Below are 26247 nucleotides of genomic sequence, written 5' to 3' on the forward strand. Positions count from 1 at the left end.
TGCCAACCTAATCCAGAAGGACGTTAACATACCTCCTTGTTATTAGTAAACATATACATGTATGATGATGCATGGTGGCCCTGCAGTGACAATCGTTCACAGCTTAGCTGTCCACAGTGAAGTTGAATGTTAATGGCCCACCAATTCAGGGCTGACGAGCAATAATTGTGATATGGCCTCAAACACAAGATCAAGGGAGAAACAATTCGGCTAATATATATTCTAATACTAGTATATGAAAATCAAATAAAAAAGTTGATAAATAACTACATGTATTTAAAAGAGCCACCTATAATTCTCTTACATGAAACACTATCTATTCATGAATAGCTGTATTTCGTTTTGCAAAACCATTAGGTAAGGCAAAAGTATGTCCTCGATATAATCTCGCACTGGAAACCAAAATTGTGACGTGCATATTGGTGAGACAGCATCTTCAGCAGGAGTTGCTTCACAGTAGTAGTATAAACCAAGTGCCAGACATAGCGTACCGCTGGTAATGACCAGCAGAATTGAAAGCATAGACAGTATAGTGCATAGTATGCTTTCTCCTAAAATGGTCCAAAAATGATCTAAAATCATTGAGTTAAGATCATAAAATGATTAAAGCACATAAATTACATAAGTACTGTTTCAGCTTATTCAGGTTCTTCAATATTTTGGTTTTCAAATGAGCCATTGTTTGATATGGTGAGACAGACATTGGTTGGTGTTTATAGGATTTCCCCAGAGCTCTACCGCAGAAATCTTCAACGGTATAGGCTCGGAAATTGTGATGTCACAATTTTCATATTCAGTGTAGTGTGCTCTTACCGCTCATTTTATCGCTTTCCGCTTATATTTATCAACTACGATAATGACGCTAGTGGCAAGCGAAGGTAGGACAACTCCAGAGAACCAATGAAGATGACAAAGGAATCAGTGTCATTAGCTCTCCATTTACAGATTATTTTTATGATAAATAGCCGAAATTCCAAGAGCAATATTATATTATGCATTAGCAGCCCATTCTTTTTATTGTGATGTTGAGGGGCACGACTGAGGCTAATTAATTTCAAACATTTCGTGATCTCGCAAAAGTGCAATTTACATATAGTCCTAGGGCCACGTGACTGCAGGTCACAATTTAATCGATGTGATTTCATTACCTTTACAACCATGGGTGGTTAACAACCAGGTAAGTTGTTAGTAGTCATTTCTGTTTTTGTTTAATTTTGTTGTAGAAGTCAATTGAAATAAATCAATCGTTGGGGTTGACTCACTGCACTCCGGGATTGTTCAAAATAGAGAAGCCTACTGTAAATAACTTAATCTGATTATAAGCTAGTATCATACACAAAATGATTAATTCAAGTGTCCAATACACCTGTTTTCTATTTTCCATATACTGTAATTTATTCGAATATACGGTAATAACAATATTGCAATTTTTATATTTGTTTATTTTTGATACTTGATTACTAATTAGTTATTAATCAAGTTATCAATCATTTCTGTATGGGACAAACAATGCCATCATATAAAACGATGTGATAATAATTACTATAAATGTTTAAAATGAACGAAAAGATGAAAAAAGTAAACTCTAACAATCACCCAAAATCTAATAACCCAGAACATGTGTTTGTATTGGTCGGGCGTTAGCATGATCCCTGAGCATTGTTGATTATCTATAATGCTAGTTTATTATTAGCGCTCTCTGGGTTTAAGAGCACCGATTGTCACAGAAAAGCGCAGCCTCAATGGCAGCGAAAAGAATCGACGATTTAAGGCTAAATGATAATTATGACATCACATTGTGGGAACCGCAACCAAGTGTTTCTTATTGCAGGACATACTTTTGACACCCTGTTTTTCATAGTTCTATTATTCTTTGCGTATTGAATATAGGCTAATTCGAAAGCCAAGACTCTGATGTGCTGAAATATATGATAAAAGTACTTATGTATTTGATGTGCTTTAACAAGTACAAATCCCAAACAACTAACAAATATAAATAAAGGTGAACAAGAATTAATTAAAAAAGCTTTGATTCATTCAATGGCGATTTTCTGGAGTTGAAGGAAACAATAAGAACAATATGAAACACGAACAATAATATTTACCTTGGTGACCATTTTTATGAGCACACTCAGTAGGGGCATCATTCATTTTGCTCGGTTGTGTGTCTCCTATAGATAAATCCAAATGCATTTTTTTACAGAAAACCGGTAAAAAGAGCCTACTTCTTTTTCAGGGGAAACGAAAGTAAACGAATGACTAGCATAACCACTTTCATTCTCAGACTGCAGTTGCTAATCGTCAAGAAGAAAAATATCTCATCGGCATCTGTCAAATCTTTCCATTCAAGAATATTTTGCAATCCAGTGAGACAGCTTTAAACCAATTATTTAGGTATAAATCAAAATAAATATTGACCACTCTACAAAAACTGATAGAAATGACACATCACCTTTGCCAGGTTTGACGGTACCACTAGAACCTTCTAAACGCTGGCGCTCGAGATACTCCTGCCTCTTTCTCTCTTTCTCTTCCTGCTTAAGCCGCTTCTTAACTTGCCTTTCTTCTTGCGCAGCTTTTTCCAGTTCCGCTTCTTTCTCTTAATACAACACACTTTCATAAATAAAGTGACACACCTAGATTTCGGTCTCAGGTGTAATTGCAATAACTGTAACAATTGAACCTCGATAACAACTGCAAGGAATCTCTTTAAAAGTTTTTCTCAGTGTAAGAGAACAAAACATTAAAATAAGACTTCATGAATATGAAATGAAACAGTAATATAATATGGAGAGTAGTTCATTGGCCTGCGAGTGAGATATTGCAATCCAGTATAACTAGCTCCATGAAAGTCTGCTAACAGACATCTAACAGACATCTAACAGACATCTAACAGTCACCTAACAGCCATCTAACAGTCATCTAACAGACATCTAACAGCCATCTAACAGCCATCTAACAGTCATCTAACAGCCATCTAACAGTCATCTAACAGTCATCTAACAGTCATCTAACAGACATCTAACAGCCATCTAACAGTCATCTAACAGGCATCTAACAGACATCAAACAGCCATCTAACAAACATCTAACAGCCATCTAACAGTCATCTAACAGGCATCTAACAGACATCAAACAGCCATCTAAGTCATCTACCAGTAATCTAACAGACATCTAACAGACATCTAACAGCCATCTAGCAGTCATCTAACAGACATCTAACAGCCATCTAACAGTCATCTAACAGCCATCTACAAACATCTAACAGTCATCTAACAGTCATCTAACAGCCATCCAACAGCCATCTAACAAACATCTAACAACCATCTAACAGTCATCTAACAGGCATCTAACAGACATCAAACAGCCATCTAATAGACATCTAACAGACATCTAACAGACATCTAACAGCCATCTAACAGACATCTAACAGTCATTTAACAAACATCTAACAGCCATCTAACAGGCATCTAACAGACATCAAACAGCCATCTAAGTCATCTACCAGTAATCTAACAGACATCTAACAGACATCTAACAGCCATCTAGCAGTCATCTAACAGACATCTAACAGCCATCTAACAGTCATCTAACAGCCATCTACAAACATCTAACAGTCATCTAACAGTCATCTAACAGCCATCCAACAGCCATCTAACAAACATCTAACAACCATCTAACAGTCATCTAACAGGCATCTAACAGACATCAAACAGCCATCTAATAGACATCTAACAGACATCTAACAGACATCTAACAGCCATCTAACAGACATCTAACAGTCATTTAACAAACATCTAACAGTCATCTACCAGTCATATAACAGCCATCTAACAGCCATCTAACAGCCATCTAACATACATCTAACAGACTGTTAGATGACCTGCCGCTTCTGTTATGAAATAGAGTGAATGCCATAGGGAGGGGTAATTAACTAGTAACTATCTATCACATACTATTGTCTTACAGGAAGCTAGGATGTCCTCTGACTATTGCAACTCTAGCTGTGAAACCACTAGCCTCTATTACATTCTTAGCGATCCAAAGAACGATGATGTTCAGTTTCAATCCTTGATAGGACAACCAACTGAAGCAGCTTTATTCTGCCCTTCAAGCATACCATGTGTACTGATCTCCTTAATCGTGCAGAAATCACATGTAAAACATTAATTCTTCATGAAAGTTACTTCATAGTTTTTACCTTGTCGCTCAGCGACTCTTTTCTTCTCTCTTTCCACATGCACATAATTCATCAGCTTGACTACCTATAATCAGCAGTCACCAAAAACCTAGTCACCATGTCATTAGCAGATCATCACTCAAAGATATCTTACTGCCACAGCTTATCATCACTCAAAGATATCTTACTGCCACAGCTTATCATCACTCAAAGATATCTTACTGCCACAACTTATCATCACTCAAAGATATCTTACTGCTACAGCTTATCATCACTCAAAGATATCTTACTGCCACAACTTATCATCACTCAAAGATATCTTACTGCCACAGCTTATCATCCCTAATTTTATCTTTGACAGCGAGTTACCAAGTTTCTGCTAGCTAACCAGTTTTAGTAGGTGAGACTTGAAATAATAAACAAGCACACTTTCACTAGTCAATCATGGTAGATAACGATACAAAAACAAATAGGCAAAAACGTGCAGCTTGTTAAAATCCTAAGTTTTTATGACGATCATGTTCAACTACTTCCCCCTACTGGCTGAGGAATGTCTTGTACAAAATTACTATCATAAAACTAGTCAATACGTTGCAAACTTGGAATCCAGGTGCTTTTCTAACTGACTAAAAGGAACTCTCACTTTAGTATCAAATGTTCTCTAAGTCAAAATTTATATTGCTCAGACTATACTTGTAATTTTGCCCAACCGAAAGGGCAAGTTTGCCCAAACTGCCACAAAACTAGAAATAAAAAACGTTCACAGAAATAATGGTGACACCAGTCAATTAATTCTAGCATTACGCAGGTAAATAATGGCGACACCAGTCAATTAATTGTAGCATTACGCAGGTAAATAATGGCGACACCAGTCAATTAATTGTAGCATTACGCAGGTAAATAATGGTGACACCAGTCAATTAATTCTAGCATTATGCAGGTAAATAATGGTGACACCAGCCAATTAATTCTAGCATTATGCAGGTAAAAACCCACTGAAATTAAAAATCTAGATAGGCTTTCCACCGTATGATATCAAAAAGGCACAAGAATTTAGCTGATTGACATAAGGTAAATATATAAAATACTTAATGAAATTAAGTTCAATAAAAGGCTAAAACATCAGCTACAATTTGATGTCATTTTTGTCTTTGTAGACTAACCCTGTCTAGAGATATATGCGTTTGAATGAGGCCATCTTTTAAAAAGCTCAGATTCCAGCGGGTGCTTCATTCGTGACATAACGAGTGATACACGTGAAAAGAGTCTGTGAGCGATAAATATAAGATCTCTTCTTTAGCCAATCATCAGGACGAAATTTTTATATAAGTCATGTGAAATGTTATCGCTCGTAAAACGGTTTGTCTGTGATGTCGAAGATTCTCATTGTTAAGGAGATAACTCTATTACTAGTTAATTATGTGCATCGACTACTAGTAGATTCTAGTGGCTAAATGCATCGACATATTTATTTTACATTAATCATCAGACAGGCTATGGTTAGAGCTGACAGGCCTCAGCAGCGTTATGCTGCAGATGAAGGAAAATTGAGTCATGATCACAGAAGCTATGGTTAGGTCGGGATTGTAAGATTTGCAGTTATTTACATTAGCAGAAGGAGAAAATTCTCAGTTATTTTGCAAAAAAATTTTGATTCTAGCTTAATTACAGCAGATCTTATGGTCAATAAAATGAATGCACGTTTACCATTAGTGCGAAAACATAGGTCTGAAAAAACTGGTGTGTTAAAGTTTGAGAAACGAAAACCAATGCACAATTTTGTTTACATTTCTAAACATCATAGCAACCAATATCAAGAAGTTGTGATATTTATCTAGATTTCTGTATTAATATCCAAAGAATTATGCTGAATTTAAAAATCTAAACAGATTTTAGCTGGTTGTTAAAGAAATAGCTGTATATATTTATAAGAAAAGGTATTACTTAATTTTGCAGATATTAAAAACAGCTTAGCAGTACCGCAATATTGGGCACAGCCAATTCATCAACAAAATCTTTAGAAAAATAACAACAGTAACATATTACACACCATCGGTCACTATATACTTCGATCTTGTAAATTCGAATAATTATTCTTATAATTAAATATTGTAATAATCTTGTAAGAATCGTTAGGTAAATATCATCGTAATTCCCTTTACTTTCACTGCTTTTGACATCAGTTGGAATACCAAAGTACGCATTAAAAGTGTCCAAAATGTCAGAGTCCAGTAGAATCGGCAAAAAAGAAACGATTATAATTATCGGACGCCATTTTTCAGTACTTCCTGTTTAGCATAGCAACCGTTTCAAGGTTTTTTTCTCCAAAAGTTAAAGACTTCTATTGGCTAAACTGACTTCAGATTCAGAAAGATGACTCTTTGATTGGTTCAGATGCACGTGTTACAAAAATCGTTACCAATAATATAAATTCAATTGGTGAAACTTTAAAGTTGGATAACTCAACTTCGTGATTTGCGACTTAACCATGGTTTCTGTGACCGTGACACAATTTATCTTCAACTTTCAGTATCCTATACATATATTCTAAGCTAACGGTAATAATTTTAGTACTCATGAATACATCTACTAATAAGTAAAACTATAATTTTTCGCTATCACAAATCATCGTTGCATAACTTTTTAATCGTTTCACAACTTTTATCATTTCACCTAGCTATTGCATTTTCTTTGACATTTTTAGCAAGTTAATTAGATTTATGATTAAAATTTATGTTCAGTGTGTAAGTGAGGAAAATCGATTGATCAATGCTCAACTTCAACTCTCAGAAACAAAGCTTCGAAATGTTGGCTTGGCGTATTTATGCTTTAGTTAAACATTTATTTGTTTTGAAAATAACACTCGCAATCTATCTAACTCTCAAATTGAAAGTTTTCAGTAGATACGCATTAGAACGACATATATATATACACTCATGCTACAGACAGTACTGTTTCGGCTATTGAAGCCTCATCAGTGCAGCTCAGAGCTTAGGTAAGGGACACAAATCCCATTACCAATGAGTTGACTTCTTGCCACGAAACAACTGAGTTGCCTCGCAGTGTATATATATATATATATATATATATATATATATATATATATATATATATATATATATATATATATATATATATATATATATACATGTATATATATATACAGTCAAACAAGGATAACTCGCCCTCGGATAGCTCGAACACATGGTTAACTCGAACGGTTTCTTTGGTCCATTCCCACGTAATGATAAATTGCTTTAGATAACTCGACCTCAACTTGGTTAACTCGAACAGTTTTTTGCTCAATGGCTACCGAAACGGTTGTTATCGCTTTAGAAAATTACTTTATTCCACGCCATAGAGGTAAACCTCAACTTTTCGTAATTCATAAGCGTCGTTATTACCACCATCGCCAAAATATTTTTGTCAACGACTTTTCTAAAGGTTTGGTGAAATTTGATTTTTAACAAACATCCGCTTAGCGATGGTACTTCGGAAGCAAAAAAAGTGAGGTAATCTTCGCATAAACTTCAAGAAAAGTCGGCAAAATTGATCTTGGTTAAAACGCTCAAAAGAAAAAGATGTCTTTTCTTCCGAGCATTTCAACAACGATCAAGTTTTGCCAATTTTAATCTGAAAAATGTCCTGGCAATAACATCACCTTAAACAACAAACCAATCTCAATTGATAGAAAAATCTCTATATGTTTTGATAAAAAAGTTTTAAACTTTACATTAGAAGCATTAAATTTGAAACAAGTCATTTGTTCTTTTGATTTATATTATAGTTTGTATATGTACATGTATCTACTAATAAATAAATAAATACATGGACTTGTGACAGTGCTCTGATAACTTGAACGCTCTGATAACTCGAATGCTTTCGCTCGGTCCCGTGAAGTTCGAGTTATCCATGTTTGACTGTATATATATTTATATGAATGACATATATTACATTTGTTTCAATGTTGCAGGATGTTTACAGGTTTACTAAAGGAGCAGTCGTGTCGGTCTGGAAACTGCTATAATGGAAAAGAGAGACACGAATGTGTGCTGCACAAACCATAATATGTTTTGTTTGAGTTTGATGCAAGATTAATTTGTTCTATTATATGAACTAAAACTATGTGGATGGACACGACTTGGATGGATGTTTTTAATAAAAAGTTTGTGTTGCGATGAAAATTCTTTGGCTTGTAAAAATTATATAATAAAATAATATTGTTGGAGATAATGCAAAACATGATTCGCAGAACATATTGAATACATTATAGCCCTTTTATCATCTGTGCTAAAATCTTCTCTGATAGATGGATTTATGAAGTGTAATCAGAGCTGTATTGGCAGGTACTTTTGCATAGCTCGACCCAATTCCAACGAACCAAATATTAAGTTCAAAAAGATTTATGCTCCACCCTACTAAGTGAAAACAGCTGAGTCCACAAACCACCAACCCGGCGCAATAATGGTTTTATTAATCCTTTACCAGAATCGGTGGGTTAATTGATTTCAATGAACTTGACGTTGTTTTGCGTTCGGTCAACTAGGTGCAACTATTTCGGTCAACTCATAAAACCATTTGTTTTGTACTTGAATTAACTAATCGAATGGACCAGTAAAATTTTCCACGAATTGATACTAATAATGACTAGATAGCGTAGACTATATATGACTTTTTGGGATGCAGTTGGTTTCGCCGTATAGTCGAACATATTATTTCCAAAGATGGCGGCGTGCCCAATTTATTTAGTAGCTAGTTTCTGGTGTGGGTGTAGCAACTGAGAACTTAGCTGATACAAAGGCCGTGATGAAATAAGCTAACTCGACAACCTAATTACCGTAGACCGGTAGAATCGGTAGTTGGTACTCAAATGTTTACACAGCATTTAGAGGAAGTTAATATGACAAGTTTTCAATTTCCCTTATTTGAGGCGTTTGAAACATTCAAAATAATGTATATGTAGCTGGATTTAAAATTTTATTCTAGCCAACATGAGCAAATAGAAAATAAAATATATGCCAATAGAGCCATGTAGGACTAAAATTTTATCGCATTAGCCAAAGTGAATACGAGAGATAGAGACAGGTTGTATCACGCGTTACATCGTTTTGGGCAAGTCTGGACATGCTTTTTTGGCCTGAGCGTTTTTACCGCAATCGATTTTTTTCAATTTTAATCTTCAAATATCTTGACAATGGGATAGTCTAACACAACAAACAACATATCAACTGATTGACAAAAAAATACTTTCTTTTAAAATCTACTCCACTGTGACGCAACTGTTGACATTATGTTTGAGATTATCTACATGTTTTACCTTATCCACGTCAAGCTAATTTGGTGTTTAATAATTACAATGCATTGATAATTGTTTACTGTATAATATTTTATGAGCATACTCTTTTCTGTTGGCATCTTGGTTTAGAGATTACAATATAAAAACCGGGTTCGTTTTCCGGTCGCCATACTTGCAAATACGATTAATCCTCTCTGTCTCCAAACTATAAAAACAAGTACTTTAACCAATCTTAACAGCAACCACATCTTTAACCAAAAGTTAAAGGCGCAAGGTCACAAGGTCACATCGATAAGAAACTAACCTGAATGGCACACATTTTACACTGTCTGTCGTCTAGACAATCACCAGCTTCTTTTAATATTGCAACCGAGAGTGGATTCTCTCGAACATCAAGCCATCGGAGTTGAGACAAATCTCCAAAGCTCTCCGGGAGTGTTGTCAGTTTGTTTCCTAAAGAGGATCCACAGAAGTCAGGTTGATTATGCTACAGCATTAGACTTCTGCTTATGTTTAGACTTCTGTTCATGTTTAGACGTCTGCTCATGTTTAGACTTCTGCTTATGTTTAGACTTCTGCTTATGTTTAGACTTCTGCTCATGTTTAGACTTGTGCTCATGTTTAGACTTGTGCTCATGTTTAGACTTCTGCTCATGTTTAGACTTCTGCTCATGTTTAGACTTGTGCTTATGTTTAGACTTGTGCTTATGTTTAGACTTCTGCTTATGTTTAGACTTCTGCTCATGTTTAGACTTGTGCTCATGTTTAGACTTGTGCTTATGTTTAGACTTCTGCTCATGTTTAGACTTCTGCTCATGTTTAGACTTCTGCTCATGTTTAGACTTCTGCCTATGTTTAGACTTCTGCTTATGTTTGAACACACAAGTTGATGAAGTGACTAGAAAGCTGGTGTCATCAGGACTGAGCGATAATTAAACAATGAACCTGGCTGAAGTTGTATGTTACGCGTATTTCAATCATTTCTCACACCTTACAAACTGTTACAGTGAACCTATCCTGATTTATCAGGAAACACTCTTATTAAAACTCTTTGGAAAAACAATCTTTTAAGCCTCATTGCTTTTACGCTGTGATACAGCTGTAAGAGAAAGATACGATAGCAGAAGAACTTACTGGCACAACATAAAAACAATGCTAAAAGCAGCAAACAACAATCAGCCGCAAAACCTCTTAAGGATAATAATCAAGATGGCTAACTTACCAAGTAAATCAAGACATTGCAAGTTACTCAGCTCTCCAATGTTGTCTGGTAGTTGAGATAGCAAGTTCTTGCTCACATCTAGCTTTGTAAGTTGGGTAAAAGAACATAGCTCTACCTACAATTAATCACACTTTTTTATAGCATGGCAATAGTAAACAATGAATAACAGTAGAAAGTGATGATTCTTCAAAACAATTCAAATTTATCAAGCACAATAACTTACTGGAAGGGACTTCATAATGTTACAGGAAAGGTCCAATACTTGAAACCTCTTTAGTTGCTGTTGAAACATAAAAAAGGGCGCAAAACATGAGTGAGTTTACAGCTATATTACTAACCAAACAGTCGTTGACTTTTATTAGGCAGGTGCAAAAAGGCGGAGCATCTCTTTCTTTAGTAAAAATGTGTTATAAACTGACGTTCTTCAATTAACACTACAATCAAGTATAGAAAGCAATGGGAATAAAATTTTAAATTTTTTTTTATAAATTATCAAAAATTTATTTATTTTATAAAAAGATTACAATGTTTGCCATGTGTCATTCAATCCAACCACGCAACTAGTCTGACCCAGGCCTGTACTCTCCGGGGCGGCTGAAAAGCCCCAACTTTTTAGTGACTTGCGGCGGCTAAGTACTAAGAATTGCTGTCTAAGCTCATTCCCTCGGAATTTCCAATAACTAATTTACTAGCAACTAACGTTCTATATTGTCTCCGTGATGATCTCACCAAATGAGTGATCTTGTGAGAGTTTGTTAAGACTGGGAAACTGAACTTTATTGCTTATTGCTTAAGACCCTCAAACTTGCATTTTCCTTATCATATAAAGCTTGTGCCATTGCAAACTTGCTTCAAAAAGCCCTTTTGTTGAGAGGTAAAGAGCTTTTAGCTATTGAGATGAACATTGACTACGCTACAATAAATGAACAAAAGAAATTAACTGCATTCTTCTCCAGGTAAGCCTTGTGGTGTAGTAACTAGGTGTTTTAGTTGATTCTGCCACTAAAAATAAACAGGCCGATCATGAGCAATACACTCTGATCATTTTTAATCAATCAATGACTATTAACCCTTTCGCAGGCAAGTTTTTTGGGCTATTTGAGACCCCTTGGGCAAATTAATTTTTCAAAAATCAATTTTTAAAAAATCCCTGGTACACTCTTATTTATGATATTGTAAATGTGTATTATGTGTCTATGATACAGGTAAATACAAATAAACGTGTTTCAATTCAATTCTTCTCATAACTGTTTCTCTAGCTATGGTGCTTTTGGAAGCATTTGCCCTTGCAGAGGCCTATTTAGTATATAAATTTATAATAGTAGTCCAGGCACTAGCATCACTGCCACCTCCATGAGTATGAAAACTGTTACTAGCTTCTTCATCACTTTCACTCTCAGATTCTGATGCAAAATCACTCCAGTCATAATCTGAACCAGATTCACTGTCATTATTAGTTCTGGCTACTAACCTTAAAAAGTTATCACAATCAGCTGGTATCATCCTATTACTGCTAACACTAACACTACTATTCCTTGCAGCATTAGAGACGTGGGTAATTTTGTTTGGAGGGCGCCATGGCACTAAAAGAAAGTTTTTGCACACTGGGAAAACATTCAAAAAGCAGAAACAAAAGCAGAAACAAACTACAAACAAAATTACTAATTTTATTTAAAGACGTTTTTATTTCGGATTTTTTGTTTGTTTAATATTGCAAAAACAATCGTTTTTTTCTCAAAACGGCTTATGTTTTAGTTTCCAACAAAGACCAATATGATTTAGTTTACTAGAAGTAAAAAAATTTAACAGAAAAAAGCAATAAGCCAATCAAAAATCGATTTTAAAAAACCGTTCGTGTGGCGACAAAATAGTCACTCTGCCCATTGTCATCAGTATCGCAAAACGACAATAATGTCGCTCTGCCTGCAAAAGGGTTAAAATCATCAATCTTTCCTCCTAGCATCAACCAAACCATGCCAATGAATATAATATGCTTGCTGGATAAGATGTTGATGTCAATGAAGAATGCAGTGATGGCGATTGGTGACATCATTACACATTGAATCTAGATTCTTGCATACTTCATAAATAAAGCAAACCAGTCAAACATGTTAGACCATGCCAACAATGAATCATGAGCCTAAGTTGGATGTGGCGGATAGTGATGACACATTATCCACACACCAATGATCTTAGACTCAGTCAAAGTCACTATGCCAGTTATTACTTTCATTAACAATTAGCACCAGTAAAGGTTGTGCAACAATTGATCAAAACGATTCAGTTGCCACTAGCGGTTCTGGTAAAAACAACATGAGAATTCCTGTTTTGTCTCTTGTTCATTAGTCACTGCTTTCACATTTTTGCCTGCATTTTATAAAGGCTAAGGCTTAGTGTTACGAATTATGCATGAGCATGTTTACTAGGTCAATCAAGCTTAATGCATTGGCTACACAGCATGACAAAAACCTCTCTTTGTGTCTCTTAGTTTGTTCAATTCATAATTGAGGTAATTTTCTGGTTTTCAGCTCAACTCAATGAACAGGAGGCGATAACAACACAGTATGTACCACCAAAATCCTTTGCATTTCCCAAATGTGTGTTTGGAAAAACAAAGGTGGAAAAAACTTGCGGTCATCTGTGGTTTGAGAAATTGGACTTGCTTTACTACTCTGTGAATGATGATACGGCGATATGCTTTCCATGCTACCAAGTAGACTACCAAAGTAGGTATCCACAAACATGTATATAATGTAGTGTGTACATATTTCACCCATATAGCGATATCAACTACATGGTTGTGCTCTTGTTTTCAGAGTTGAAAGTCTTTGAAAGAAGAGGAAACTTTCATCCGGGGATTTTCATACTGGAATGATGGGAGAGGAAGCTTGAAAAAACATGAGGTGTCCGAAAGCCATAGAGAGTCAGTAATGGCTCTGAATAGACATAACACCAAGCCGATCAATGAGATTCTAGACCACAGAAGCAAACAACATAAGGTTGACAATCAGGACACGCTCAGCTACGTTATTGAAACGGTTCGGTTTCTCGCTAAGCAAGGCTTGGCCCTGAGAGGCGATTTTGACACATTTGCTTCTGAAGCAGAACCCAACAGCAATATATATCAGCTGCTTCAATCGTATGGTAGAGTGTCCGACTGGCAGAGTAAAGTTGTTGCTGCAATGCAATCACACTTACAGCAGCGCACTCATACAGAATGAGCTTCTTTCCATCCAATCCAACATATGTCTCCGTGAAGTCCTTGGAAAGGTGAAGAATGCCCAATGGTACTCAATCATGATTGATGAGACAGCTGATACATCAAGAAAAGAGCAAGCAATCATATGCTTTAGGTTAGGCATCCCATTAAGATTTTTATCTCAGATTGGGCTCAAATCAAACTTTGTATGTGTGATACATATTTAATTTATGTGTTGTTTGGCTTATACCAATGATCATTGCTTATACTCTTTTGTTGAACTGATGAATGCTTTACATATATTTATAGAATTGTTGAAGATTTTGTGGCCTATGAATATCCCGTTGGATTTTATGAAATTCAAGGAACATCTGCCAAACAATTCTTTGACGTGACCAAAGATGTCTCGCTCCGCCTTCAGACACCTTTAAACTCATGGCGCGGTATGTCCTTCAGTCTACCCAGGTGATACAATGTGCTTTGAAATGAGGGATTATGATGCACACCCTCCTATCATTGTACATCTTATGATTTGACTAGCGCTGGACCTACAGTGACAAAGAAAAAATATGCATGCTGTGTATTGCTTGGTGACAGATAAAAAGTTTGCTGTATTATAATATCATAAGTGCTCTTGTACTATTTGTAGGCCAATGCTACGATGGTGCTTCTGTTATGAGTGGGAAGCAGGTAGGACTCAAAACTCTTCTTCTTGCTGAGAACCCTAAGGCACATTATGTGCATTGCGATGGTCATGTATTGCAGCTGGCAATTCAAGACTCAGTGAAGGTCAGCCCCTTACTAACTCGAGTGCTTGGTGTCTGTTCAGAAGTTGCCAAGCTAACAAGACTATCGCCAAAGACATCAGCTGGTCTAAAAAAGCTGAAGGAAGAAGTTCCGGACACATTAGTACGGATAAGAACACATTGTCCAACCAGATAAGACACACTCACGACAATATTTTGATAAGCAATGTCCTGCTTTGTTGTCACTAATTAAATTCAGCCATGACTAAGCTCCCAGGCATCTTTAAGCTATGGATAAAATCATGTTATTCTTTCAGATAGACTGTCAGGGCAGATGCTATTCATGGTATAACATCAAACTGTGAATACCTACTGGAGTTATTCAGTTTAAACTTGGCCGACGGAGGACTAGAACCTGAGGTGACAGGAAAAATATGTGGTGTGATGGCGATGCTGGAAAACCAAAAAATCTATTATGTTAAATATTGCTCCTATCATTAAATGATCTCACTAATTTTAACTGGTTAGCTTGGCATGTTTTATCTTGACACTCCTCGTTAGTTAATAATATTTATCTACATGTATGTATATCCATGTTCTTTCATTCATTCCACAGGTCTAAAGCTGGCATATAAGATTTTTAGATTGACAGATACACTGAGCAGTAAACTACAAGGTGTCGCTGTAAATGGTGCCGATGGAAAAGAACTGGCCACTGCTGTGATCCAGCATCTAAAAGATTGAAGTAGTGATGGCCAGTTTGATTTGTTTTACTTGGATGTGGCTGCAGAATGTGATGAGCTTGGAGAGTTGCACCATTTTGCAGGTTGAACCAGCTGACTGTTACCTGTGTAGGTGGTTATCATGATAACACTAACACCAATGGTTTTTCTTAATGACCTTTTCCTGTTTATTCTGATGAATTAACATTTTAAGGGTTAATTGAGAAGCCTGTTGGAAAGAAAAGGAGGTGCCCAGAGAGACTTGAGAAAGGAAGTGATGAGCCTTATCACTTCCATGAGAATATCACAGCTAAAGTCAAGTCTGAATATATGTCAGCCCTGGATAATACAATTGCCACCATTTTAGGTAGATTTGAACAAGAATGCATGGAGCTCTACTCTTCTCTAGCTGGTCTGCTGTGTGGCTTTACTGGCAGGCTAATCTTGGTTAGTCAAAAGGTTCAAAAAGCCTACTCTGATGACTTTGACTTTCCAAGATTGGCCTCTCAGCTGGCGCTGGTTCACACACTTATGGATAAAACTCCTGAATCAAGTTTGAAATTTACTGCCTGGCTCCAAAAGAGTAGAATTAGGATGTTTCTTGATGAAGTGGAGAGGGTCACTAATTTAGTATTGGTTTTGCCTGCCACTAATGCAGTGAGTGAGAGATCCTCTTCTGCATTGAAATGAATCAACACATTGATGAGGAGCACTATGGGACAGGCTCATCTGAATAATCCTTTTATATTCTGTAGTGTCATGAGTTTTATATCGTTTGTTGAATAAAGAATAAGTTTTGCCTACCATGAACCATAAACAATATATTTATGTAGATCTTGATGTTTACAATTGATTGCATTTATGCATACTTTGAGGGCTGTTGACGCTTAAGAGGTCCTAAGCTTCGGGGCGCTGCCACGAACCCGGTTGGGGGGCTTACACCGCCTCCCAATTCCCAGGTGTTCATAACTAGTTGCCTAACCTTTGCATCACCAACTTGCAACCAGAAAATTCAACCTGGTCTGATCAGTTGCTAATTGAATCTATCGCATGGAATATCTAATTCCATAGCTCTATCCTAGGGTTGGGACAGTCTCTAAAACAGGCACCATGTGCACACCTAGGTTTGGAATTAGACCCATAGCCCATTTTCCTAGGGTTTTAACAAATGATCCATAGCCCACCAACCATTATTTCACAATTATCCCTTTTTGCGTTACATGCTTTATAGTCACCATAACACACAGTTTTACGCACTTATCACTGCATTTACAGAAGAGCTACATGGACGGGCCCCGATGGGATTTCCAGTAAAATGTGAGTAGTAATACACAAATAAGATTTTCTTTACGCTATGAGCAATTAGCCAAATCAGCCAATAAGCTCCGCAAACATAAATCTATGCCCATTTTAATACGGGGCGGTATTTGCTTTCACGCAAAGGCCCAAAGTCTGTTTCCGCTATCACCCTGTCAGAAACTGCCATCAACGTTGGTAGTAGCGGTGAAAATTTAATATCTCTATTTAAATTGATTACCACAGTCAGCTATTATGGATTACATAATTTATTATAATCAAGTTCTACATTCTAACAAGCCCTATTAGCGGACCCAATGGACCCATACCACATTTATGTATCTAGTTTACAGAAATCTACCCATAGCACGTTAACGTGATGACTGGGATAATATACCCCTTGGGACGTGAAATTTGGTGTGCACATGGTGCCTGTTTTAGAGACTGTCCCACCCCTGAGAGCTCTATTATTCATTAAACTATGCATATCGAAGTTCTACGGGAACACGTGCTAAATATTTTTTCAGAAAGCTTTAAAATTAATCAAGAGTACGTGAATTCATAAACAACAGCTAAGTTGAAGAAATACTATTCAAAACCCACATTCATTTCCATTATTGGCAAGGTGTCCTCAGTAATTGTAGAAAGACTCAAATCGAGTTCACCGTCTTCGATGCGATCTTTCAACTCTTTCAGAGTAAACTTAGCTCCACTCATTATTCAAAAAGTTATTGGTCGACTAGATAACAGGTATATAAAGAAAATAAAGGAAGCCAGGCGATGACAAAACCTTTTAAATAAAAAAATATAGCTGGAGCTCTTTCGACACACCTGGCTAAAATGGGTGACCTTGACAAGGGCAGCGCCAACGTAATGTACAAGTTGGCATGCGTTCGCGCTAACGCAACCAAGAGGAAATAACTCCGTATCATTCGTTTACTTTCGGTAAAAAAAATCACTGTGTGTAAGGCTGGCATTGAATCCAAACGTTGAGATGGTAACAGGTCTGACTTTTTTTCTGGTAGTAAAATATACAATATTATTGCTGACTAAACTATGGTTAGTGCTGTAAAAACTGCCACTGTAATTGTATAAAGGCTGGCTTTGATATACATGTAAAGTTGGTGAACGGATTAACCAATGATATACAGCCCCCAATGTATATCATTGGGGTTAACAGGACTTGCTATATATAGGGCAGTGAATCAAAGGATAACCTAGTGAAGGAAAGCAGACCGTGTAAATTACGTTACTGAGATGTCTTTTGCTCACAAAAAACCTCCAGCATGTGGTGGTCTGGGCAAACTGGACCATCGTGTAGAAGCGGGGACCAGTGAGCCTTTATTGGTTTGTGTACAGGTGTTGGCAGAAGTGATTGCTGTATTTGCGGGAGGTTGGTTGCAGCTATTGTGCAACTAATGTGTAATGCCATAGTTGAGAAAGCTAGTAGCAAATAGGATGTTGGTTTGCCAGTGTTGCAACTTGGTGCTGCTGCTGGTTTGAAACAACTGTTTGTTGTTTTGCTTGCAAGCCATTTGAGCTATTGTCAGGTGCCGGCAGATGAATGAGAGCATTACAAACTAGGTTTGTGGCCACTGGCCATGTTGCAAAATATGGCAAAAAGGGCAAGAGCAATGGACCCCTCCCTGAGTGTTGCGGAGACTATAAAATTTCAATAGGGCTTTCGACAGGTGTGCACAGAAGCCTGTGCCTGTGGTGAATGCTGGCATGTTGGCCAGCATCTTGAGCCAGGCTTGTCGACTGATCTTGGATTGGACAAGGTGGCAGTAAAACCCCTTCACGTTTAATGTGGCTGTAGAGTTAACTGTATGAATAGGACACTATGAAAGGCTCTGCACCCTAAAGCAACTGGCGCCGACTGATTTTCTCATTTGTATGCTGGGCGGTGACGCTGCCCATCTGTACGGGAAAATGAGGGTCGACGAGGCAGCCTTTATGATTTTCCAGTGAATATTCATAAAGGCTGCCTTGACAGTCAAGTTCGCCAAGCCCTGGCATGAAACATGTCGTCATTTTGTCAGCTGCCAAAGCTGACAAGCTTTGGCAGCTGACAAAAGCTTTTTGGAAGCTGAAGGAAAGGTTGATGTATACCTGGATCAATTAGATCGGTTCGATAGAAGAACAATAGTATGACTTTAGATGATCTTAGGTTCAATGTTGAGTACTACGAGGGTCTTCTGTCCTCTATTAATGAGTAGATAGTATAAGTAGAACATGCTTACATTGCTGACTTTGGGTCAGTGCTGCCTTGAGTGCAAGACAAGTTGGTCTTGCAAAAAGGGATAGGGTCTTGCTAAAAAGGATGCTCCCTAAAAAACTTGCAGCGGCTGCAGGAAAGCAGTTGGGTAGCGTAAAGTGCTATCACTGCAAGAGTGCTCACAAGGTCAAAAACTGCATCAACAAGAAGGCCACAGGATGCAGGCCAGCAAAGCGCGTCTTCTCTCTTGAACATGGTTTAAGCAAGGATTATTGAGGATTTCTTCTCGCTCACAAGGGAGAGATTTTTGGCAGTGTTTGTACACTATAGTACAGGTCATGCTTGTTTGTGGCAGCTGGTAGGACTACCCGCAGTGACCGCTTGCTGGATGATCAATCCATTTTGAAAGCTTGCTGTTTGTAGTGTTTGGTTGATGCTGGGATTGAGCGGTCGTTGGTAAATCTATGGAGGGGGGATGGTAGGACTCAGCTATCTATCAGGTTGGCCATTGTTAACGCCATATGGTAAATCCGTGGGTGGTGGTAGGACTCAGTTTTCTATCAGGTTGGCCATTGTTAACGCCAGATGGTAAATCCGTGGGTGGTGGTAGGACTCAGCTTTCTATCAGGTTGGCCATTGTTAACGCCAGATGGTAAATCCGTGGGTGGTGGTAGGACTCAGCTTTCTATCAGGTTGGCCATTGTTAACGCCAGATGGTAAATCCGTGGGTAGTGGTAGGACTCAGCTTTCTATCAGGTTGGCCATTGTTAACGCCAGATGGTAAATCCGTGGGTGGTGGTAGGACTCAGCTTTCTATCAAGTTGGCCATTGTTAACGCCAGATGGCAATTCCGTTGGTAGTGGTAAGACTCAGCTTTCTATCAGGTTAGCCATTGTTAATGCCAGATGGTAAATCCGTGAGTGGTGGTAGGACTCAGCTTTCTATCAGGTTGGCCATTGTTAACGCCAGATGGTAAATCCGTGGGTGGTGGTAGGACTCAGCTTTCTATCAGGTTGGCCATTGTTAACGCCAGATGGTAAATCCGTGGGTGGTGGTAGGACTCAGCTTTCTATCAAGTTGGCCATTGTTAACGCCAGATGGCAATTCCGTTGGTAGTGGTAAGACTCAGCTTTCTATCAGGTTAGCCATTGTTAATGCCAGATGGTAAATCCGTGAGTGGTGGTAGGACTCAGCTTTCTATCAGGTTGGCCATTGTTAACGCTAGATGGTAAATCCGTGGGTGGTGGTAGGACTCAGCTTTCTATCAGGTTGTTAACGCCAGATGGTAAATCCGTTGGTGGTGGTAGGACTCAGCTTTCTATCAGGTTGGCCATTGTTAACGCCAGATGGTAAATCCGTTGGTGGTGGTAGGACTCAGCTTTCTATCAGGTTGGCCATTGTTAGTGCCAGATGGTAAATCTGTTCATCTGAATGGCAGCTGCTTCATCATCATCGTCATACTGAAGCATTATTTTTGTGTCTGTGCTCCAGTGATGAGAAAGCTGAAACAGTTAGGTGCTGCCAGCTGGCTAGCTAGGTGCTGTGGTGTTTCCCAAAAAGGAAATTGTAGTATTAGATATTTATGTGGGCATTGGCAGGGACAAGACAAGGATCTACCAGCAAATCAAACTCACTGCGAGGAAAATCCAAATATTGTTGCTGACTTTGCCGAGGGTAGGTGAACCATTAACTGACAGTGTTCTTGAGAGTTGTCTTGCCTTGTCTAAATGATTACAGATTTGAGTGTCGGGGTACAAGAGTAATCAGATGCTCCTGATTTGACTCACAGCTCACTGACATTGAGAGTTGAATCTTGAAAGGCTGACTGAGACAGTAGGATGGCTCGGTTTAGGGTATCCCATTGTTAGCAGTGTTACAGTTAATTAAAGACAAGGTGCACCCAGTGAAAATGTCATATAAAGAGATTTTATATTTAAGCTTTAAATATTATTAAAATTTTTAAATCTGCCAGTGCATCACAGAGGTCATCTTATATCTCATACGGTGTGCCAGCGTATCACAGAGGTCATCTTATATCTCATACGGTGTGCCGGTGTATCACAGAGGTCATCTTATATCTCATAGGGTGTGCCAATGTATCAGACAGGTTATCTTATATCTCATATGGTGTGCCAGTGTATCACAGATGTCATCTTATATCTCATACGGTGTGCCAGTGTATCACACAGGTCATCTTATATCTCATACGGTGTGCCAGTGCATCACAGAGGTCATCTTTTATCTCATACGGTGTGCCAGTGTATCACAGAGGTCATCTTATATCTCATACGGTGTGCCAGTGCATCACAGAGGTCATCTTATATCTCATACGGTGTGCCGGTGTATCACAGAGGTCATCTTATATCTCATACGGTGTGCCGGTGTATCACAGAGGTCATCTTATATCTCATACGGTGTGCCAGTGCATCACAGAGGTCATCTTATATCTCATACGGTGTGCCAGTGTATCACACAGGTCATCTTATATCTCATACGGTGTGCCGGTGTATCACAGAGGTCATCTTATATCTCATACGGTGTGCCAGTGCATCACAGAGGTCATCTTATATCTCATACGGTGTGCCGGTGTATCACACAGGTCATCTTATATTTCATACGGTGTGCCGGTGTATCACAGATGTCATCTTATATCTCATACGGTGTGCCAGTGTATCAGACAGGTCATCTTATATCTCATACGGTGTGCCAGTGCATCACAGAGGTCATCTTTTATCTCATACGGTGTGCCAGTGTATCACACAGGTCATCTTATATCTCATACGGTGTGCCAGTGTATCAGACAGGTCATCTTATATCTCATACGGTGTGCCAGTGTATCACACAGGTCATCTTATATCTCATACGGTGTGCCAGTGCATCACAGAGGTCATCTTTTATCTCATACGGTGTGCCAGTGTATCACAGAGGTCATCTTATATCTCATACGGTGTGCCAGTGTATCACAGAGGTCATCTTATATCTCATACGGTGTGCCAGTGCATCACAGAGGTCATCTTTTATCTCATACGGTGTGCCAGTGTATCACAGAGGTCATCTTATATCTCATACGGTGTGCCAGTGCATCACAGAGGTCATCTTATATCTCATACGGTGTGCCAGCGTATCACAGAGGTCATCTTATATCTCATACGGTGTGCCGGTGTATCACAGAGGTCATCTTATATCTCATAGGGTGTGCCAATGTATCAGACAGGTTATCTTATATCTCATATGGTGTGCCAGTGTATCACAGATGTCATCTTATATCTCATACGGTGTGCCAGTGTATCACACAGGTCATCTTATATCTCATACGGTGTGCCAGTGCATCACAGAGGTCATCTTTTATCTCATACGGTGTGCCAGTGTATCACAGAGGTCATCTTATATCTCATACGGTGTGCCAGTGCATCACAGAGGTCATCTTATATCTCATACGGTGTGCCGGTGTATCACAGAGGTCATCTTATATCTCATACGGTGTGCCAGTGTATCACAGAGGTCATCTTATATCTCATACGGTGTGCCAGTGCATCACAGAGGTCATCTTTTATCTCATACGGTGTGCCGGTGTATCACAGAGGTCATCTTATATCTCATACGGTGTGCCGGTGTATCACACAGGTCATCTTTTATCTCATACGGTGTGCCAGTGTATCACAGAGGTCATCTTATATCTCATACGGTGTGCCAGTGCATCACAGAGGTCATCTTATATCTCATACGGTGTGCCGGTGTATCACAGAGGTCATCTTATATCTCATACTGTGTGCCGGTGTATCACACAGGTCATCTTATATCTCATACGGTGTGCCAGTGCATCACAGAGGTCATCTTATATCTCATACGGTGTGCCAGTGTATCACACAGGTCATCTTATATCTCATACGGTGTGCCGGTGTATCACAGAGGTCATCTTATATCTCATACGGTGTGCCAGTGCATCACAGAGGTCATCTTATATCTCATACGGTGTGCCGGTGTATCACACAGGTCATCTTATATTTCATACGGTGTGCCGGTGTATCACAGATGTCATCTTATATCTCATACGGTGTGCCAGTGTATCAGACAGGTCATCTTATATCTCATACGGTGTGCCAGTGCATCACAGAGGTCATCTTTTATCTCATACGGTGTGCCAGTGTATCACAGAGGTCATCTTATATCTCATACGGTGTGCCAGTGTATTAGACAGGTCATCTTATATCTCATACGGTGTGCCAGTGTATCACACAGGTCATCTTATATCTCATACGGTGTGCCAGTGCATCACAGAGGTCATCTTTTATCTCATACGGTGTGCCAGTGTATCACAGAGGTCATCTTATATCTCATACGGTGTGCCGGTGTATCACAGAGGTCATCTTATATCTCATACGGTGTGCCATTGTATCATGAAGGTCATCTTATATCTCTTACGGTATGCCAGTGCATCACAGAGGTCATCTTATATCTCATACGGTGTGCCAGTGCATCACAGAGGTCATCTTTTATCTCATACGGTGTGCCAGTGTATCACACAGGTCTTCTTATATCTCATATGGTGTGCCAGTGCATCACACAGGTCATCTTATATCTCATACGGTGTGCCAGTGCATCACAGAGGTCATCTTATATCTCATACGGTGTGCCAGTGTATCACAGAGGTCATCTTTATCGTTTTTTAATTATTTGCTTACGAGTCATTTGAAAGTTACCTAAATTCAAGCACCGCGTAGATACACATCTACGCGTAGATACACATCTACGCGTAGATACACATCTACGCGTAGGCATATACAAATCTATCATTGCTAGCAGATAAGCACTAAAGCCATTTTAGCACTAAAAAACAAAGTGTTAGGTTAAGCAGCTCTCCCAGTATATGTAATGAGTTTGTTACGCTGCCGGCAAAAACGGTGGGAATTATTCCTCATTCAAAGGATGGATTGCGCTCTGCTTGAAGAACTTGTTTGGCTTGCAAATAGATATTCTCAAATGCTGGTTTAGGCTGTGCTGACTAGCCAGGAACTGTAGGCGATGCTGATTGGAGCCATGAGTTCTTAATCGTGCTGGCTCTAGTCAAGCATTAGGTCTGTAATACATGTAATTTTAGCGCTTAAAACAGTTGTTTAGTAAAACTGCAATAGGTTGTTTTTGATTGGCTGACACATACATTAAGTAGATGTCTGTCTGTATATTAAGGAGCCAGGCTAATTAGGAGTATTTATAGCACTCCTGCCTTTCTCTTCTCACAGATTTGCGCAGGAAATATCAGCTTCGTAATGCTCGCCTCTGTGACTCTATTTTACCTAATTGTTTGGAGAAATGTTGCCATGGTGCGTGGGAAAGTTTTCTTTAATGTTGGTGAGTGATTGGTGCTACAATCAGCAGTTCTAAATCGAGTTGTAGCCTTCCTCTTTAATTTACATAGTCAGTTGTCAGTTCGATAAATACACACAGGTTTGCTATATTCCTACTCACTTTATAAGGTGACTAAGGTTTGGTACACAGTCTTTGCAATACTTTTTGAGCTGTTACTGTTCACACTATTCATCTAGCAAACTGTTAGATTTAGATGGAAGATGTTTGTTAGGTGCCGGGAAAATACATTGTGTAATACACTATGATCTTTTTAACTCGATACATCTTTGCTTACATAATGTAATTTTAAATGTGATAAAAATTTTCACGTTATTTGTGTTCATATTTCCTGCATACTCTGTATTTCCTATATTATTATCGATACTAGCTAAATGTAAGTAGATTTCATTCTAACAATGATAATCTAAGATGGCAGAGCGTATACCACTTGTGGTATTGATAGAAGAATAAGTTCAATATACTGAATTTCAATGTCCTTTTTATTGTGTAATATTCAGCAGGACATCACACAATACATACTTTGAAAACATCTCATGCAAGGAAAAGGTAGAGCGTGTGACATCCAGTCAATGCGCTATCTGGAATGTGTAAAGACATGATTAGAGTTGAGACATTCTTGGTGCAGACTGGTATTGAGTGAAAACTTGCTGCTCTCATTAAGAGAGAAGGTGCGGGAGGCGTGCATGAGATATCATTAAGGAAGAAGGTGCGGGAGGCGTGCATGAGCTATACTGCACATGCTAAATATCTCCTCTTACGCTTATAGTGTCTTTCTCTGTACTTCTGTTCAATTAGAATATATCGAGCTTTTCTTCAACTTATTACCTTCCTCTTATCTCATTTACATAAATTGAACAAGGGAAAATTTCAGTTTCAGTCTCGCTCATGTGGCAACATAAGTGCGAAAGAGCATCTGTCCGCAATATTTATAAAAAACGAAGCTAAATCAAAAATTGACCATCAGAGGTTGAAAATGAATGCTGCAAGCTTGAGTAAACTCACTTAGCTCATCTACTTGTACTGAGTTCTTTGCTAGAAACACTTAAATATTCTATTGCAGTTGTATTTGTATTGAGTATCTGAAAAAGTGCCATTTTGCCTTTTGCCAGAGCAGTGGTAAATACTTCTGCGCCGTCCACTGGCTTGGTGGGCTTTTGAGAGACAAGCCGAGCGATAAGAGCCATTACCCCTGACCATGGGTTCATTCTTCATTCAGGGTAGAGCAAGCACAGCTCATCTTTATGTAAAATGTTAAATCTTTGATGAAAAGGCAGCGACCTAGCTGTTTAAGCAAGTTTACTAAACACTTTACAAGCTCGTACCATTTTCATACAGCCGCGTACACTATACTTCATACAGCTGCATACACTATACTCCATACAGCTGCATACACCATACTTCATACAGCTGCATACACCATACTTCATACAGCTGCATACACTATACTTCATACAGCTGCATACACTATACTTCATACAGCTGCATACACCATACTTCATACAGCTGCATACACTATACTTCATACAGCTGCATACACCATACTTCATACAGCTGCATACACTATACTTCACTCAGCCGCATACACTATACTTCATACAGCTGCATACACAATATTTCATACTGCTGCATAAAACATACTTCATACAGCTGCATACACTATACTTCATACAGCTGCATACACTATACTTCATACAGCTGCATACACTATACTTCACTCAGCTGCATACACTATACTTCATACAGCTGCATACACCATACTTCATACAGCTGCATACACTATACTTCACTCAGCCGCATACACTATACTTCATACAGCCGCATACACCATATTCCATACAGCTGCATACACCATACTCCATACAGCTGCATACACTATACTTCATACAGCTGCGTACACTATACTTCATACAGCTGCATACACTATACTTCATACAGCTGCATACACCATACTTCATACAGCTGCATACACTATACTTCATACAGCTGCATACACTATACTTCA

General features: G+C 38.5%; 2 protein-coding genes across 2 annotated transcripts in view; one reads left to right on the forward strand and one right to left on the reverse strand.

Annotated features, from left to right (window-relative positions):
- Window positions 1–199: 199 nt before the first annotated feature.
- Window positions 200–17495, reverse strand: LOC137401124 (leucine-rich repeat-containing protein 59-like). The gene is made up of 8 exons (XM_068087491.1): window positions 17264–17495; window positions 10921–10977; window positions 10698–10812; window positions 9780–9928; window positions 4201–4264; window positions 2453–2599; window positions 2106–2171; window positions 200–551 (listed from the first exon to the last, which is right to left on the reverse strand). The coding sequence occupies exons 1-8, from the start codon at window positions 17375–17377 to the stop codon at window positions 313–315; spliced, it is 951 nt and encodes a 316-aa protein (XP_067943592.1). The 5' UTR covers window positions 17378–17495; the 3' UTR covers window positions 200–312.
- A 5-nt stretch (window positions 17496–17500) lies between these two features.
- Window positions 17501–26247, forward strand: part of LOC137400734 (glutamate receptor ionotropic, kainate 3-like) — a 31934-nt gene continuing 23187 nt past the window's right edge. The window contains exons 1-2 of the mRNA XM_068087070.1: window positions 17501–17530; window positions 20477–20552. Coding sequence (XP_067943171.1) covers window positions 17501–17530; window positions 20477–20552 — 106 coding nt within the window. The remainder of the gene's footprint in view (window positions 17531–20476; window positions 20553–26247) is intronic.

This window comes from Watersipora subatra, chromosome 7, assembly GCF_963576615.1.
Source record: "Watersipora subatra chromosome 7, tzWatSuba1.1, whole genome shotgun sequence".
NCBI lineage: Eukaryota > Metazoa > Bryozoa > Gymnolaemata > Cheilostomatida > Watersiporidae > Watersipora > Watersipora subatra.

Excerpts from the sequence above, each read along its gene's own strand:
- LOC137401124 (XM_068087491.1), bottom strand. The coding sequence starts at position 17,377 with ATGAGTGGAGCTAAGTTTACTCTGAAAGAGTTGAAAGATCGCATCGAA. Across the intron at positions 2,600-4,200 it reads AAGAGTCGCTGAGCGACAAG|AGAAAGAAGCGGAACTGGAA; the intron begins GTAAAAACTATG and ends TGTTGTATTAAG. Across the intron at positions 2,172-2,452 it reads TACCGTCAAACCTGGCAAAG|GAGACACACAACCGAGCAAA; the intron begins GTGATGTGTCAT and ends ATTTATCTATAG.